Below are 18107 nucleotides of genomic sequence, written 5' to 3'. Positions count from 1 at the left end.
GGAGGCCAGCCTTATAACCTCAGGCGAAGGGAGTGGCCGAGGCAGGTCACGTAGGGCCCCAAAGTGTGTTTTAGGGTTGTGTCTAATTCTCAGCAATCTTGGAAACCACTGGTGTAGACCAAGTGTGGAGAGAGAACAGGCTGCCGGGGGCCAACAGAGGTTGAAAGACCAGCCCTCCAGGTGTGGGCAGAAATGGCCGAAGCTGAAGACCAGGTGTGGCCTGTGAGAGGGAGCGACCAGGACTGTCTCCCAACTGGGTGGAGGGGGAAAACGGGGAAGGAGCAGACTGGGGGCGAGGGGGCAGGACTCAACCCATCCCATTTGGACAGTGAAACTGAAGTGCCCATTAGAACTCCTGGTAGAGGCGGCCAGGAGGCAGTCAGGTGTGTGTCTCATGCTCAGAGCTGGAGAGAAATCTCCATGGTCATCAGGGCAGTGATGCTATATAGGTAAGGCCCCATCCCTTCCGGGCTGGTGGGAAGAGGGCTGGTAGTCGGGGCTGGAGGAGGGTTAAGTGGGGAAGGAAATATCAGAGTCGTGTTTTCCTTTTACCCTTGGCTGCCATAGCTTTGGGAAGTTCCCTCTTGTGGCTGGGGGCAGTTCATCCCAGGGGGAATGTATTCTGGGGAATCTGGGGAGGGGGAAGCAGAGGGGGGCCTTCTGGAGGTCTTTCCCAAGAGGGTAGCGGAGAGGAGCCAGGCAGAAGCAGGCCCTTTAAGACCCTTGCCTGATAGAGGCGCGCCCCTTCCCTGGGGGGAAGCTGACGAGTCCGTGGACAGTTTGCAGGAGAGAGCGGGGCCTCTGCCCCCGCGGTAGGGAGACTCTCCGCGGGACGCCCTTGTCACCAGGGTGCAGAGTCCTGAAGACGAAGCGCTGCCCCTCTTTTCTTCTAGGTCCTGTTCCTCCTTAGCTGTGCATCCCCTAGATCCTGTCCTCCTCTGCTCTCTTCCATTTCGGACCTTTCCCTGTCTTCATTGGACCAACGCCCTCCCCCCCAAATCATTTTTTTAAAAGATGTCCGGACCCCCTGCTTCAGTGATTCTCTCCCTGGGCCACTGAGGATGAGCACGGCCACCGAGCCTTAATCCCTCCTAACCTCTGACCTCTCTCCCCGTCCCTTTAAGCAAACTTCCCCGCCGCCACCGTGCCTCAGCCCCCCTCCCCCTTCTCCACGGCTCTCCAGAAGAAAGAGCGCGCGCATTTGGAAAGTGGGTGCGAGAAGCCCCGAGGCGGTGACTGCACCCCGCAGAGCTCGCGTCTTTAGGGCGCTCGGCCAGCGGGGAATGGCAGCGGGGCCGGGCGGCTTTGCCCACGCATTCCTCTCTGGAGGGGCCCTCCCGGCGCCTCCACCCACGCGCGGGGCACCCACGCGCGTGAATGTCCCCCCAACAACGGGAACTCGAGGGAGGCGACGAAAGCCTTTGGTTTTAAAAGGTGGGAGGGGGCAGCGGGGGTACCTGCTGAACCACGCGGCTGCTTAGGGAAGCGGGTGTGGCCAGACCCGCGAGGCCGCGGGGACCTGGGCGGGGACGAGGCGGCGCCCCGGGGCCCCGGGGGACTCGACGGCGCCCCGGGGCCCCGGGGGACTCGAGGGATGATCGCGGGGCGGGCCGGAGGCAACCGGAAGCTCGGGTCGCGGTGGTTAGGACGGCCCGGGGGCGTTTCGTGGGTGGGGGTGGGGATGAAGTTAAGGACCGTGCCCCCCCGGAGCGCCACCCTTTCACTGAGTCCGGACGAGCGGCTTTGAAGTCGCTGCCCGGGCTCGCCCCGCCCGCGTGCCCTCCCCGCGCCGCGCGGAACCGCCGAGTCCGGGCCGTGCCGGCTTTGTAGCTCAGCGCTATTGCGGCGGCTCATTGGACCACGTCGGTGGGGCCATAGCAGCCCTCTGATCTGTGAGCTGCAAAGAGCTGTGCGGTCCATTCACAAATCCGCGCCGGGCCGGGGCCCGGAGCTCCCAGGGAGCTGGCCGCCGCGTAGGGGATCCGCTCCAGCCGCGCCCTTCGCCTCCTCGCGGGCGCTGCGTCTCCCAAGCCTCGGAATTTGGGGGCCTGGGGGCAGAGGCTCTCACGTCGGTGGAAAGTTCCTAGCCAAGAAGTCCGTCTCATGGATCCGGGCTCCGACTCCCGGGACCTCGCTGTAGAGCCCAGAGTCTCCACTGGGCCGGGGTCCCCTCCTGGCCAGAAGGCAGGAGCGTGGCTCGGGCGCATCCCCAGCGGCCTGCTCCGAGCCAGCCGGCGCGAGTGTAGACCCTCCCAGGCTCCGGGGCAGGGCCGGCGCCGCAGCCTCAGCGCCCCCTCCCTCCCTCTCGGGGCGCGGCGGGGCACCTGGCCGGTCTCTAGGAATCACCCCTAAAGCCAAGCCCGCCCGGGGATTCGCTGCTTACTCAGATGAGCCAGGGGTGGGGGGGAGGGAGACCCTCTGAGGAAACCGGCTTCGGGGCCTCCAGGGGGTCTCCCACTCCAAACTCCAGCAAGGGATCCCCTCACCCAACCCGACGGCGCAGCGAGACGGGGAAGGGAGCCTGGAGAGGTAGACGAGCCGCGCCCCCAGCAGACGGCCAGTTCTGGAAGCCAGAGACCAGGTCACCCCGCCACAACCTCCTCCCGCCCCGCGTGCGCGCACGAAGGGAAACATCCGGCTTGGGTCGCCGCATCCCCGCTGGCGACGGAGACCGCTGCCCCCCGGGCGGAGAAGCTGGGTGCTCGCCGAGACACCACAAGGCGATACTGGGTGATGCGGGCATGGCGGAGCCCCACCCCTTCCCCGCTCGGCGGAGCCGCCGGGCCCGCAGGGGGTGCCGGGGATGCCCCTGTCCCGCCACCCCGAACCCCAGCAAGGTGCACCCTGCCCCCACCCCGCCGGCCAGCCTGGATGTGCGAGGCGCCTGGGTTCCCGGAGAGGCAGCTCTCCTCGTGCCCCGGCGCAGACGGGCGTGCCGCTTTCTTTTGGCTCGATCTCGTGCTTTCCAGGAGTCGTTTCACTGAGGAAAGGCGGTTCCCGCGCGGGCGGAAAGGCTGCAAGCCTGCGTTCGGCCCAGTCTCAGACCCTGGCAGACGCTCGCCTCTGGGTTGCCTCTCGATCCGATATCCATTCTGGCCTCCGACTTCGGAGAATGTCCCCGGATCGAGGTTTCCTAGCGGTCGAGACTTGGTTTCACATTCTATTTTCAAGGCTGAGCTTTTCCTGACTGCTTTGCAGGAGCAGCAGCTGAACTTGTATCTGCAAATAAGACAGAAAAGCGTCGCCCAAAATGTGTCGTTTGTTTGGGGAATCCGCGCTTTACCGTCGGAGCGTTTTGGCACCAAACCTTCAGTCCCCGCCGGCAGCCTCAGACCCTCGCCCCCAGGCCCCCAACATCTGAAACCCAGAGGCTGCCCCGCCGCCGCCAAAGTTAGCCCTGGCCTTGCGAACGGAGAGCTAAACTGGGTAGTTAATTAGGACAGCTCTCATTTCTGGCTCCGGGTGGCTGGGCAGGTGTAAATCCCTAGGAATTTAAGGGCATTAGCTACATATGTGGGAAATCCTGAGGCATATCCCGTTTCTCTCTCCTAGCCTGTGTTTATCCTCCAGCTGGTATAGAGTTCCTGAACTTTGCCGTCGTCACAGAGGCTGCTGTGTCTTAGGGGATTAAGTGATATGAGACACACAAAACCCTGAAACTCCATAACATAAGATGCAACATGAAGAGCTGCCTGCAGAGGAATGGAAGATTTTTTTAGAGATATTGAGGAGAAGGAAGCGTTTTTTTGGGAGGAGAAAGAGCGCTTCTCTAATGTGTCCTAACTTTAAAATATTGCTTTGGTGGGCTTTTCCTTAGGTGGGTGAGGTCTGCTGGGCTGATGGCGCAGAAGCGGATATGAGTACTGGGAGAACTGCTGAGGGCCATTCCCTGGCCCTGGGCCCTGACCGGACCAGTTGGAGCTGCCCCAGGAGGGAAGTTGGGCCTCAGTGCCACCAAGAGCAGGCACCCACTATGCAGTGACCGAGACTTTGTGCTCCTAAAAGGCCACCAATCCCCCAAGAGTGTTCTTCTGCCCCTAGCACAGGAATGTACCAGGGGACATACCCCCCATACTATACAAACTCTCCACCAAGGTGAAAGCCTGTGCCCCCAGGCCCCCAAATTCCGAGCCTGTTGAACTCAGTGGACTTGATCGGTAATTTCATCAAATACAGGAAATGTGTGAATTTCATTCACAATTTAGCTTCACTCTTTTATAACAAACTATAAATTTTAATATATTTCTATTTGATAAGGAAAAAAAGAAATCCATTTCATGACTAATCTGAACATAGGTTTAAAATAAAATCTATCTCCCCCAACGTAACCAGTATATAACTCTGCATGAGTTCCCCCAGTGAAGCTCTATTGTTGATATTTGGGGGTGATGCTTTAGATATTTTCTTCCTGCTATAAAACCCAGACTAATGAGTTATTTGTCTCAGTAGCAGTTGGTAGGTCAGCTGGGCTGGATCCAGGTGGTTTAAGTTAAACCTGAACTTGTCTAAAATTCTGGAACTGTCTAGCCACTCAAATCATGTTTCCAAAAATAGTGTAAAGTCAGCATACGTGAGTTTATGCCATGCTCGCCTCGCTGTGATTTCCTGTGGCTTTCAGGGAAAGAAAGCGAAGAAAAGAAACCCCATGCTCTGTGAGGGAGGCAGGTGTTCCAGGAGTTCCTTTTGAAGATCTTGTTTTCCTTGCAAAGATCAAAAGGAAGACAGTGGATAGACACTAGAATTCCTTCCACTATTTGTAAGTAATTGTAAGATTGGAGAGGGTGGTGGATTGTCTTCACAACTCATTATCCTTTTATATATCTTTTCTTCTTGTTTTCGTGTGCTCAGCCGGCTCAGGCTATAGGTGCCGCTCTTCAAATTCCAACTAATTCTACTTATTTGCCTCTGGATTATTTGGAATGTGTCACTTTCTTCTTGGTTGCCGCAATTCCGAGGGGACATTTTCTTTACCATGGAGGCGTGAGGTCACGGAACAGTCTGTATGACTCTGCACAGGCTGCTCGGTGGGCTTGGTGAGGAGAGTGTGGTCCACTTGGAGTGGAAGCGGGCCCAACTTCCAGAGGCGTCCACATTTTACTGGGATGGAGAACAGCAGTGAAACAGGGTGAGAGAGCAGGAAAGGGGCCCCTAGGGCACAAGGTGATTCCCAAGGAATCCCAGCTCAGGTCATTTAAGGCAAGAGTCGCCTGGCTCTGGAGAAAGCCAACGGATGGTGGGCCACCGGGCCAGAGCAAAAGAATGAGTTTGGGGGTGTGTTTCCTAGCACAAGTGGGGCGATTCTACGATTTCCCTTTAGAAGCATCATTTTTCCTGAGAAACCAGGTTAGGGAAGGTTTCGGCTCTGGAGAACTGCCTACCCTCCGCCCATCTCCGCAGCCCTCTCAGGCTGGCGCTGAGGATAAGTGTCAAAAGTAGGTCCTCTCCCTGAGGCCTGGACAGGCGGGCACCCACTTCACACCCCCCAACTCCCACGGGGCTTTTGCCGAGCACAGGCCGCCTCTTCTCCGGCTCCGGCGGCAGGGTCCAGACGGGCAATGCCGCTCGCTGCCCTCCCCCTTCCTCAGCTAAGCCTCCGCCTGGCGCCAACCCAGCCACCAGGCTCTCCTGGGTGCCACGTGGGGACTTTCGGGAGCGGGGCGCCCCTTGCCGCCCGGGGCAGGGAGAGGCGCGGGGTCCGGAGCGCAAGGGCGTCTGCGCCCCGCTCCCCACGACGCTTCAGGCCCTTTCCAGGTCCTCTGCGGCTGCGCTTAACCCTCTCCTGGGGCTACTCGGACGAGGTCCCTGACCCCAGGCCCCCAAGTTCGCCCGATGCGTGGCTGGGAGGTGAGCACACCCGCACTTCCTCCGCGCCCCCCGGCCCCGCCCCCGCCCGACCACCCCCTCCTCCGCCTGCCCCATCATTTCGGCCTTTGTCTGCAGGCCGGGGTCGCGGCGGCAGCCCCAGGAGCCGAGGGTGGCTCTCCGCCGGGCCAGGCCCTTTCTCCCCGCTCGGCCCCAAGGCCCCGGCCCGGCGCCGGGGACCGGCTGCGCGGGGCTGGCTCTCGGCCACGGGCGCGGGGCTCCCCGGCCTGATTCTGCTGGGGTTGAGATTTCGCCCTCCGGAATTGTTGGGCGTCTCTACCAACCGAGTGACGAGGACCCCAGCGAGCCAACGCCGCTCATATTGCGCTCGTTTGTTTTCTTCGCGTCCCCCCGCCCTCCCAGAGAAGTGTGGGAAGTAAGGGGACAGCAGAGTGGCTGGAAAAGTTCCCCTCCTCCGGCCTCGTTTTTAGGAAAAAACGGGAGGCTTGGATCTGCAGCCAGGCACCCAGCGTCCCCAGGAGCTCTCTGCCACCGGAGATTTTATTTGTCAGTCTAGCGTCCGTGCTATGAAAACACCGTGTCCAGAAGCCGTCTTTCCCTTGATACATTCCGAGGTCCCCCTTTGTGCAGAGCGCCCGGGAAGCGTGGAGGATGGTTCTCCGGAAGCGGGGAGGGGGGTTGCCGCCACTCTCCTGGGCCTGGCGAGAGGAGAAGGGATCGGGGGTCCCGGGCCGCGGCCTCACTATGTTGGGGAGAAACAAACGTCCAGTGATGGTCGCCCGTTCACGCGGAGAAGCCCACCCTGCGGGACGGCCGCCATCCAGGTGGGAAAGCTGAGCTGCGTGGCTCGCTGGGCGCAGGGCCGGCACCTCGGGTTCTGGAGCGGACACTTGGAAATGCGTCCCCCGCCTTCCCCGGCACCCCCAGAAAGCACAGGCAGGGGGGGGTCCCAGATCCCGCCTGGCCCGTCGGCCCTCAAGTGGGTTTGAGAGCTTTCTGAAAAGAGCTTGTTGCGATTTCTGTGTTTGTAAGATTTAGGATTCCCTCAGCCCCGGAGTAAATCAACTTTCTGCAGCTTCCCCCCAGATTTTCTCACCCTCCACGCTGTACCTTTGGATGGTGCCCACTCTCAAGGGGCGCTCGCTTCCGGAATTATGTTCATGTTTGGGTTGGCTTTGAGTGGCCTGATACTCTCTAATGATTTCTTTCCTTATTCCTTCCTCTTTCCCCTCCTCCTCCTCCTGCACCTCCTCCTCCTGCACCTCCTCCTGCACCTCCTCCTGCACGGTCCCACCACGGCCCGGCCCATAACTCAGGAATTGGCCTGCTTCCTCGACCAGCCTGATCTGCAGCCTGGAGACCAGTGTCTGCAGAATGCTGTCCCCCCAAAAGTGAGGTTGGCCTGGAGATGACATGCTGCTTTGCAGAGCTCATGCTGCAGTCAGTAATTTGGGTCTGGATCGCAGGAGAAAACACAGCAGAAGTAAAGCACTTGGGCTCAGTTAATGCTAAAGCAATCAGAGGCAAAGATGCCCAAGACATTAGAAATTATTTCTCAGGAGATAGCCTAGCTGGTTTTCATGGGACAGGTGGAGAAATTAACCTGCGGTGGCTTTGCAGGAAGCAACCAGTCCCGGGCCCCCCCTCTACCCACTTGGTGACCCAGAGACCCAAAATCATTGGACATTCTCTGATGATTAGGGTTCCCAGAGTCGCAGGAAAATTACCCCCCAAACCCTAAACACGTGTAAAAAGGGTGTTCCCACAAAACTCACCAGCTTCATTTTTCCAGGCACACACAGACTATGAGCTTCATTTTTTGAGACCCAGGGAGGGCCACTGGCAGGTGTGTATCTAGCCAGATAATTTGGTGAAGACCCTTCCACTGGTGGGGGAGGGAAGAGAGATGTGAGTCACCCCAGTGGGAAGTGCTTCCCCATCCTGCTTGAGTCTCACCGAGGACCAATGAGCCTCCCTGTCTGCCTCCAGAGCCTACCCACACCCAGCCACCTACCTGCATTTAGCAGCAGGTGACCCAGCCCAGAACCTTCTCCTGCCCAGTCCATGCCCCTCCTCCGCAGGTGAAATTCCTCCCAGCAGCACCTTGTAACTGTTGCTTCTAGTTGAGCCCAGGCCTGACTCTGGAGCCCGAAGTGGGTGGACAGAGCTGGGGTGGAGAGAACATAGGACCTGGGTGGGGACCAGAGAAAAGGAGAGCCAGGTCAGGGTCAAGCCTTCAAGCCTCAACGTGGCCTGGTGGTCACACCACCAGGAGGGCTGCTTGTCCAGACCCTACTCCATCCCTCCAGGCCTGACAGCCTCCTGCTGGCTGCCCCAGGCCCAGGGCTGGCCCCGTGGGGGGCCTCAGTTGCTAGGTACCCCGCAGCCACCTGGGCTGTCCAGACCTAGGGCACCTGGGCTCTCCCTCTTCTGCCTCTCCCCATCCTTCTTCTCATCCCCCTCCAGTGTACTTTTATTGTGCCAGTGCTCCAGCACCCTCAGAGTTGCCCTTTTGGATGTTTCTCGAACTTTGAAAATTTCCATGAAAGTGCCTTTTAAACGATGGACAGGCATGCCTGGGGTAACAACGGGTGTTTGGTGGGGTGTCTGCAGCTGGGGGCAAGGACACAAGAGTGAACAGGAAGGAGCCAGAAGGAGCAGGGGGGAGAGAAGGGGAAACAGAAGTTCAAGTTGGACATTCTGACAGCAACTGGAAAGGAAGTTTAGAAGGGATAGAGGAAAGCGGGGGAGAAACAAATTGGGGGGCCACCCCACCATGTGATTTCTAATTTCCCTTTCAGATGGGCCCTGCTCTCCAGAAAAACTAGTTTAAAGGATTTTAAGACAAGAAAATGAGGTGAATGTCCTCCTGGTAGTCCCTCCCTGGGGTGGGGCAGATGATGGGTGGGGAATTGGGGGGAGGCAGCTGCTCTAGAGTATTTTCTCTCCACGTGGTTTTGAAGTCTTGGCTGACCGTCAGCTCCCCTTCCCTTTCCAGAAAAGAAGACTCATTTATAACCCTTAGGCTCCTTTATTTCTCTTCCCCCACACGGAGTCCCAAATCGTATTCCCGAGCTCTTCTGGATCTGCATGCTTGTTTCAGGAGGATCGTTGTCCCGGGGTGGAATCCTACCGTATACACGCGGCTCCCTGCACAAGCGCGCACACGCGCACACACACGCACACTTACGATGAGTGTCTGTAGGAAGAGGGTCCTGCGCGTCAGCTCTGCGTTTAAGACAGGAATCTGCCAGGTTACCAAAGTCAAATGTAAGTGACAATTCCCCTCTCCGACCAGCAAGGAAGGCGGACTACAAAAGTCCCTTTGTATCTCGGCAGCTCACTTAATGTTATTTATGCATTTTGTGCAAGGAATTGTGGGATTTTTCCCCACGGTAAACAATATGGAAATGTTAAAAAATAGCAGTCTTCCAGCGCTTGTCCACGTCTGCACGCCGGGGTGACCCGGCGGGGCTATCGCGCGGGTTTCTCAGATCCCTGAACCGAGAATCGGCAGGGAAAACACGAGCGAGCGCAGAGTACGCGGTCGCGGTCTCGCCGGTTCGGGCTCCGGTCCCCGGAGCGCCAGGACGCTGCCGCTTTAAGGGGGGGAGGGGCGGCGACGACGGGGGAGGGGCGGCGGGAGGCTCCTGTCACCAAGCGGCCGCCGGCGCGTCACGTGGGCGCGCGGCGCCGCGACCATTGGCCCGAGGCACGTGTCCAGGAGACCGGCCCGCGACGTCACTCGAGGGGGCTCTGTTAAAAATAAGAACAAAAATCCAGAGTCAAAGTGTCTCGGGTTGCGCTAAGTGGCCTGGAAATTTCCGAGCCGCGCGGAGGCCGAGGCGGCGAGGGCGCGCAGACGGCGAGGGAGCGCGGGCGGCCCAGCCCGGCCCGGCCCGGCCCGCGCCTCCCGCCGCTCACCCATGCGACTCGGGCCGCGGGGCTCGGCGGGGCTCGGCGGGGGCGCGGCCGCACGCCGGTGGGGCGCCCCGGTCCGCAGCGGGGCGGCGGCCGCGCGGAGGGGGCCCCGAGGCCGGCGGAGCGCAGCGCGGGCCCGCGGGCCTCCATGTGCGTGCTGGCGGCGGCGGGCGCGCTGACCGCTCACGCCCCGCACCCTCGAGGGCCGGCCGGGGCGCGCGGGCGGGGGCGGCCGGGCGGCGGCGGCGGCCCGAGTGGGGCCCGGCGGGCGTGAGCGCGGGGGAGCGCGCTGCCTGCATGCGCGGAGCTCTAGCCCCGGGCGGCCGCCGCGGCAGCGCCGGATCGGAGGCAGCCGGACGTGGAGAGGAGCGCGGAGCCCGGAGGCGCCCCGGGTCCGCGCTGGACCATTGTGACTGTGTAGCGCTCGGGTGCGCTGCGAAGACGAGGACCGGACTCTTTTGAATCTCCCGGCATCTGGGCGCGGGGCGACTCTCGGTATTTTCTAACTCAACTCGTGGATTGGAACGTGGCTCCGCTCTGAGCGCGGCCGGCGACTTGTAGGAGCCCAGCCCTGGCTGCGGCCGCCGCGCACGCCCTCGGAAGACTCGGCGGGGTAGGGGCACGGGCTGGCCGCGAGAGTCTCCGCGTGCAGAGCGGGCGGGCCGAGGGCTGATTGGAGGGACTCCCCGGAGAAGCGATTTGGGATTTGTTGCGAACAGCATGGAGGAGAATGACCCCAAGCCCAGCGAAGCGGCAGCGGCGGCGGCGGCGGCGGCGGTGGAGGGGCAGCGGCAGCCGGAATCCAGCCCCAGCGGCGGCTCGGGCGGCGGCGGCAGCAGCCCGGGCGACGCGGACACTGGCCGCCGGCGGGCTCTGATGCTGCCCGCGGTCCTGCAGGCGCCGGGCAACCACCAGCATCCACACCGCATTACCAACTTCTTCATCGACAACATCCTGCGGCCCGAGTTCGGCCGGAGAAAGGACGCAGGGACGTGCTGCGCCGGCTCCGGAAGAGGCAGAGGCGGCGGAGGCGGCGGCGAAGGCGGCGCGGGCGGCGCGGAGGGAGGCGGCGGCGCGGCCGGCGCCGAGCAGCTCCTGGGGTCGGGCCGGGAGCCCCGGCAGAACGCGCCGGGTGCGCCGGGTGCGGGCGGGCCACTGCCCGGCGGTGGCGGCGGCGACTCTCCGGGTGACGGCGAAGGCGGCTCCAAGGCGCTCTCGCTGCACAGCGGCGCCAAGAAAGGCGGAGACGCCGGGGGCCCCCTGGACGGGGCGCTCAAGGCCCGCGGCTTGGGCGGCGGCGACCTGTCTGTGAGCTCAGACTCGGACAGTTCGCAGGCCAGCGCCAACCTGGGTGCGCAGCCCATGCTCTGGCCGGCTTGGGTCTACTGCACGCGCTACTCGGACCGACCTTCTTCAGGTGAGTCCTGGGGACCCATGTCCTGGCCCGCCGTGGGGAGGCCCGTGGGGTTGCGGGGCAGCGCTGGCGCGGGAACTTACCCGGAGGAAGAAGACACCAGGATCCCTGTCCCCCAACACAAAGACACACACACACAGCGACATTGTTTGCGGCTGACGCTGACCCCGGCAGCGGCCGGGAGGAGAGGGGGCAGGACTGATTCACAAGGGGGTACAGACTTCGTAGAACGGCAAAAGCACAGGACCTCCTTTCTCTCTTGCCTTTTGGGCCTCTCCTTGCAGCCCCTAGCCCATCCCTCCCTTGGCTGGAGTTTATTTGGTGGGAACGGGGTGGCTGCCAGACAGGCCCGGAAGCTCACACTCTCCACTCCTTCTCCGCGTTCTTCCAACTCAGTCCAGACCCGGGACCCACGCCCAGCCCACCGCAGACCTAGACTCATCCTACGACCCAGTTATCCCAGATCTGGCCGGGGAAGAAAGCAAGGCTGTCTGCTCTTCCTCAGCTGGGGCTGATGAGGGGCCCTGGGGGGATCCGCGGAGGGAAGGGATGGAAACAGAGGCGCCCTTTGCCCCGTGCCTGGTTTGACTGCCGAGCCGGCGCGCACACAGCTTGGAGGAGGGAGGCCTGCAATCCCCAAATAGAAAGGACCTTTCCCAGAGCTTTCCTGGGGCAGCTCTGCGTAGAAAAGGAGCAGATTTCAGAGGGAATGTGGCGGGAGCCCGTGGGGGTGTGCAGAGCTTCTGGGCGTATTTTTCATAGATCCGGGATTTTTAATAGCTAAGTCCATGTCCCTGTAGAAATCATCAGCCGCGTTAAATGCGGGTCTGCGGCTGCGAACCGCCATTAGGCGCAGACTCCATTTGTCCCCGAGCCGGCAGCGCAGACCGGACCCCCTTGCCCCCCCACAGCCCTCAACTGTTTTGCGGGGGTCGTTTACCCAGTTCACAGCACAACAAAGTCACCCCTTGGCCGCCTTCCCGCAGAGATGGTGTGTATATCTCTGATGAAATCCAGATTTCTCCAGCTAGATCTGAAATTTGCTCCATTGTTCTCGCCTCTCTCCTTTGTTAATATTTAATTAACATATAGGCTCACAATGCGGCCGGCGAGGAGCCCCGGCCCGGCTTTGTGCGGCGCCGGAGTCGCGGCCGCGCCAGGCCCCAGTGGCCCGCGGGAGCCCGGCAGCCCGGCCTGGCTCGGCGGCTGCTCTTCCTGGACTTAAAAAAAAAAAAAAAAAAGCCCCGTAAGATAAGATTTGTTTCTTGGCGTTTAAGAAAGCAGCAACGCAGAGTTTTCTTGCGGAGGTTTGGTCCTGTTTCCGAGACTCCTTAAGTGTTTGCGGTTTGAAAGAAAATCAAGAAAGAAAAGGAACTAAAAATTCTGATTCTAGTTAGATTTTCTTTGCGTAAAATGGTGTGTATCTTTTGTGGGCTGATTCGTTGTGTGCGAGCACCCCAGGACCAGAGGAGTTTGGAGGTTGGGGAGGGCGGGAGTGGAGACGGAGAACCGGCTCCGCTACGCGAGGCTTCGTTGGGGGGGCCGAGCAGGCGCGGGGCCGCCCGGGGCCTGTCGAGGCCTCGCCGAGACACCTCCTTCCCCCTTGGCGCGCCCGGGACGCCGGCCGCCGCCCCGGATCCGCACCCCCCGGGTAAGAGCCAGGCTGCTGGGCGAGGAGCCGGTGCCCTCGGCGTGGGTGCGACGGGACTGTGAGTGTGCGCGCGCGTGGGGCAGTGCGCGTGGGTGGGTGTGAGCGGGGGCGTGCTGTGGAAGCTAAAAGGCCCGGAGTGTGAGCCGAGTCAGCCCTTGGCGCCCCCTCTCCAGCGCGCACGGCCCCCTCTTTCCGATCGTGCGTCCCGGAGAGGGAGGACAGGGCTCGGTGGGCGGGGGACGGAGGGCTTGGCGCCCCCTGGGCCTGCGGACCGTCCCAGACCCCTCGCTCGGCGCGGGCCGGGGACCGAACCCACCTTCCTGGTCCGGGTCCGGGTGCCGCCGGAGGGGCTCGCAGCTGGATCCCTCCGCCGGCGCTGCGCTGCGTGGCCCGGCAGCCCCCTGACCCTGCAGAGAGGGGCGGGGACCTGGGTGCTCAGGCTGCCCGAGGTCTAGCCTTCTCCAGCCTCCCACCGCGGGCGCCTCGGAAGAAGCTGGGGCCAGGAGCCCCCCAGAGTCAATTCACACACTTCACAGATTAAGAACCCCAGGCGTGCAGCCGTGACTCCCTCCTGCAAAGGCCTCTTCCCTCACAGACACGCTCGCGGGGCCCACCTTCTGAGACCAACGAAAAGAACACACTTGGCCCCCTTTCCTCTGCTCTCCTTTCTCAGGCCTTTTCCCATGGCCAGGTCCTGGGAGCCTCACCACCACGGTCCCAAGCCACCCTCAAGTGCTGTGGGGCGTCCCAGCGGGAGGAGGTGTGAGGGGTCAGAAGTGTGAACCTCTGCCCAAGGTCACCCGGGCCCCCCAGCGGCCTCCTCCGCTCCCGACCACGCGCCGTGCCCCCTCTCCTGGACAGGGGACTGGGGAGACCTGGTGCGGTGAAGGGGTAGGAAGCTCAGTGCTCCTGCCCCACTCAGGCAAGGACATGTGGGCGCCTTCCCGTTCCTAAAGCGAGCAGTGAACTTGGGCCCAGGGCCAGGTGGGGAGGCAGACCTCTGGGCCCCTCCTGTTCTCGGGGCCCTGCTGACCCTGCCCCCGGGCCCTCGGGACCTGGGGGGTGTTCCCTGTGGGAGTCCCTTTACATCCCCCAGGGCTCTTCCTGCTACTCCGGCTGCCCCGCCCCGATCTTTCCCCCTCACCTCTCTTCCAGCACCTACCCCCGTCCTGTACTTATTCCTGGACAGAACCTCAGAAAGGGCTAGAAAAAGCCTGGCCACAAAATTGTGGTTTTTCGCTTTCCTGCAGGAGTTCTCCTTTCATCCGGAGCCCTTTCCGCTAAGCCTGCCCTTCACCCGCACTCACGGTCCCTCCTGCAGACTTCCTGGGCCACCTCCTCGCTCCCCAGGGGAGGGTCCTGGAGGTGGGTGGGAGCTCCGCCCCATCCCATCTCAAGTCCAGGCCAGCTTTCCTCCAGGTCAGCCAGCTGGCCTTGGGCAGCCGCCTCCCTCCCGGCCTCTGCATCCTTCCGTGCCCGTGGGTGACCCACTCCGTGCCCGTGGGTGACCCACCCCTGAGTAAGGAGGCAGGCCTGGAGCCCTCCTCACTGAGTTCTCTGTGTCCACCATGCTTATCTAGGTCCCAGGTCTCGCAAACCAAAGAAGAAGAACCCCAACAAAGAGGACAAGCGGCCCCGCACGGCCTTCACGGCGGAGCAGCTGCAGAGGCTCAAGGCCGAGTTCCAGACCAACAGGTACCTGACGGAGCAGCGGCGCCAGAGCCTGGCCCAGGAGCTCAGCCTCAATGAGTCACAGATCAAGATTTGGTTCCAGAACAAGCGCGCCAAGATCAAGAAGGCCACGGGCAACAAGAACACGCTGGCCGTGCACCTCATGGCGCAGGGCCTATACAACCACTCCACCACCGCCAAGGAGGGCAAGTCGGACAGTGAGTAGGGGGCGGGCGCCAAGCCCAGTCTCAGTCCGAGCTAAACAATGCAATAATTTAAAATCATAAATAAAGGGCCAGTGTATAAAGATTATACCAGCATTAATAGTGAAAATACCGTGTATTAGCTATGGTTCTGCAATATTCTGTGTATATATAATTTACAGGAGGTGTAAAATCCAAAATATCTGACTATAAAATATTTTTTGAGTTTTCTTATGTTTATGAGATTATGCTAATTTTACGATTTTTTTTTTTTTTGCGAAGGGGGCTGCGTAGGGTTTCATCTTTTTTAATCCCCTAAGTTCCTTTATGGGACATCGGACACTTTTTTTCTTTTTTTTAATTTCAAAAGGAGAAAAACATTAAAACAACTTGCTGAAGTCCAAAGATTTTTATTGCTGCATTTCACACGACTGTGAACCGAATAAATAGCTCCTACTTGGTCTATGAGTTCTGCCACTTTGTTCGTGTGGGCTTGGCGAGGGCAGCAGGAGGGGCCGCATCCCCGGCCTCGCCCTCGCCACCCGGCAGTCGGCGGCGAAGGGGCCCTGGCGGGGCGGCGGCTGGAGGCTCGGCACCCCCCAAGCCTGGACCTGCCGGGCTGCCTGGGCCAAGGGGCCCACGGCCGGCTCCCCCCTCCCCGCCTCCTGCCTTCCCTCCTGGTCCTCCAGTCTTCCGGTCCTCCTCCTCGCCGAGGCCTGGCCCGCGCCTCCCTGCGTGCTTCCGTCTGCGTCTGTGTCGCTGTCCCCAGTCCAGCCGCCCGCCGCCAGCGCCAACTCTCCCGCCTCCGGGCACCGCTCCGGGGCTCAGGGCCGAGGGGCCGGGTATGTGGCCGGAGGCCCGCGGGCGGTGAGGCCACCCCACCCCTCCAGGCCTGGGCCCGGAGACTCCCCTGCAGCTCCATCAGCAGCCCAGGGGCCGCCTGGGCCCCCGAAACGCGGCCGAGGTCCGCGGCCTCCGTCTCTGGCCGGCAGAGGCCTGGAGAGGGAGCTGGCATTTCCTCCCTTCCTTTTTTCTTCTCTTTCTTTTCTTTCTTTCTCTTTTCTTTTCTTTTTTCTTTTTTTTGTAAAGTGGCCGCTTCTGCTATAGAGAGCACTCTTTCAAGGTAAATACGTGTGTGTGTGTACGTATATATACATGCTCATATACACACACACAAGCAGACGTGTAAGAGTCCACAATTCTGGAACATGTGGCTACCTTGACTTTTAAAGGAACTCAGAATTCTCCAGGATCTAGACGAAGGAAGAAAATGTGTAAATAATCATTTCTTATCACTTTGTGTCTTTTCTTTGTTTTTTTAAAATATACATTTTATTTTTTGAAGGTGTGGTACAGTGTAAATTAAATATATTCAATATATCCCCATCAAGTACATATATATAAACAAACACATTATCTATATCTATATATATAACTCCACGCTGTCTTCTGTTTAGTGTATGGAAAAAGAATTGTGTCCAAATGTCCATCTGCACTGGGACAGCCCAGGGGGTGTACCCATGGCTGAGCCAGGAGTCATGGCTCTGCCCCTGAGGACTGAGGGTGAACTTCTCTCTTTGCCTTAAACCTCTTTATTTCACTGCGATAATAGTTTCACTTTGTACATACTAATGTAAACCTTTTTAAAACAAAAACTATAAAAGCAAAAGTTGTAATTTAAAATTCTGTGAATAACCATCTGCTGCTTAGGAAACTCAATGAAATGATATGCCTTTTTAGCAGGAAGCAAAGTTTTTTGGTTTTTTATTTTTTTATTTTTTATTTTTTAGTTTATAAAACATGTGCGTTTTATAGTTCCAGTAGCAAATATTTATAATCTTATAAGAAATGAATGTTTCTATTTACAACTGTGGTTATCAAAATTGTGAACATTCCCCCTGCATTTTTGTGTGTTTAAATTCTTGAAAGTTACATTAAATAAAAAAAAAACCAAAACGCTTTATTGTAAAATACTGGATGTCCAAGGTGTAATGACTAGTTTTTTTTTTAAGTGTGTTTCTGAGTCCAGCCAAACTACCCTGGGCATCCTCCCCAGTGCTCAGGTGTTCATGGTCTTCGCCTCTGCCAGCAGGTGTGCACATGCCTACCTTCGTAGCCAGAAGCGTAATTTTTTTTTTTAAATAATGAAGACACTTTGGATAGCTCATGTGAATACAGAACAACCAAAGTAATTTAAGTACACATTTCTTTACCAGAAGGATGTGTTCCAAAGTACAGTGCTTTTCCGTTGAATAAAGATTTAAAATCCTGCAGGACTCAACAGGTCTCCGTCCCCCTGGCTGCTCCTCAGCTGGACAGAGGCGCTCACCCGCTGCGGAGAGGAACTGTTAGTTGACCTGAGGCAAAGAGGCTCTCCCCTTTTACGTTTGATTGTTGTCTTTAGCCCCAAAGCAACGGACATGGACAACATCCCAAGGTGGATGCCGGGAAAGGACCGGCTTTGCTGGAGCTGACCGGATGCCTCTGCTGGAAGCGGTTGGGATTTTCGATCTCGGGACCCGCAACCCACTTGGCCACGCAGGACAGCCGACGTGCGCCCTGCGCACTCAACTGCCCTATTTCCAAACTTTCTTGGCTTAAAAAAGTTTTATTCTCCCAGAAGAAGAAGCTCAGAGACTAGAGAGGATCATCTGTTCCAAAGGTGACCTTTTAGGCATTTCAGTTCCACACCGGCTTCCCAAGAGGAAGGACGCTGGGCCTCCCGGCAGCAGCTGAGCCGCTCCCAGGTTTTGCAAAGACACGTTCCTCACTGCGGAGGCTCCAGAGCTCCAGCTGCCTGGTCCCAGGAGCATTAATGAGGCGGGATCACGCCAGCCATCCCCAGCGTCTTCCCTAGCCACCACCCCACCCCTGCACAGATCTGGGGGTTCCTAAAGACAAAATTAAAACCCCACTAGCACAACTTCTATTACCCGATTGGCCTCTCTCTCTCTTTTTAATAAAAAGACAACATAGCAACATTAAGCAATCATTTTTGGGTTTTGTTTTTTAATCTGTTGGCAAATCATAGCACTGTTAAGGGGCTATGTATGGTTTTGTAAGGTAATGAGTTCCCCGTCCTCAGAGGCATGCAAGCAGACACTAGGCCTACAGTGGCATACGATTTTTCTTTTGCCTTTTTTCCCCCTTCTGGTAGGGGATTGGACTAAATGAGCTCTCAGACCTTCCAAACGCTGAGATTCTGGTTTTGCTCCTGTGTTTATTACATTTTTAAAATTCAACAGCTACAGTCTAAGCTCATAACTCATGGAGATCCACTTCAGTGCTTGCCAGCCACTTTCACTAGGAGCTAGTGGAGACCAGAGTCAGGCCTAAAGGGAAGGCCACGCTTTCCGAAGTCCAGCTGCCACTCGGTTCCACCTGGACCACCACAGACGGTTCTGCGTGTCTCGGATTTGGACCC

General features: G+C 59.0%; 1 protein-coding gene across 1 annotated transcript; it reads left to right on the top strand.

Moving 5' to 3' along the window:
- Positions 1 to 9988: 9988 nt before the first annotated feature.
- EN2 (engrailed homeobox 2) lies at positions 9989 to 17563 on the top strand. The gene is made up of 2 exons (XM_057549554.1): positions 9989 to 11161; positions 14390 to 17563. The coding sequence occupies exons 1-2, from the start codon at positions 10465 to 10467 to the stop codon at positions 14704 to 14706; spliced, it is 1014 nt and encodes a 337-aa protein (XP_057405537.1). The 5' UTR covers positions 9989 to 10464; the 3' UTR covers positions 14707 to 17563.
- The last annotated feature ends 544 nt before the right edge of the window (positions 17564 to 18107 follow it).

Source organism: Balaenoptera acutorostrata, chromosome 7, assembly GCF_949987535.1.
Source record: "Balaenoptera acutorostrata chromosome 7, mBalAcu1.1, whole genome shotgun sequence".
Lineage (NCBI taxonomy): Eukaryota > Metazoa > Chordata > Mammalia > Artiodactyla > Balaenopteridae > Balaenoptera > Balaenoptera acutorostrata.
Note: the sequence above shows the minus strand (reverse complement) of the source record. Positions and strands in the feature narration are given on the sequence as shown.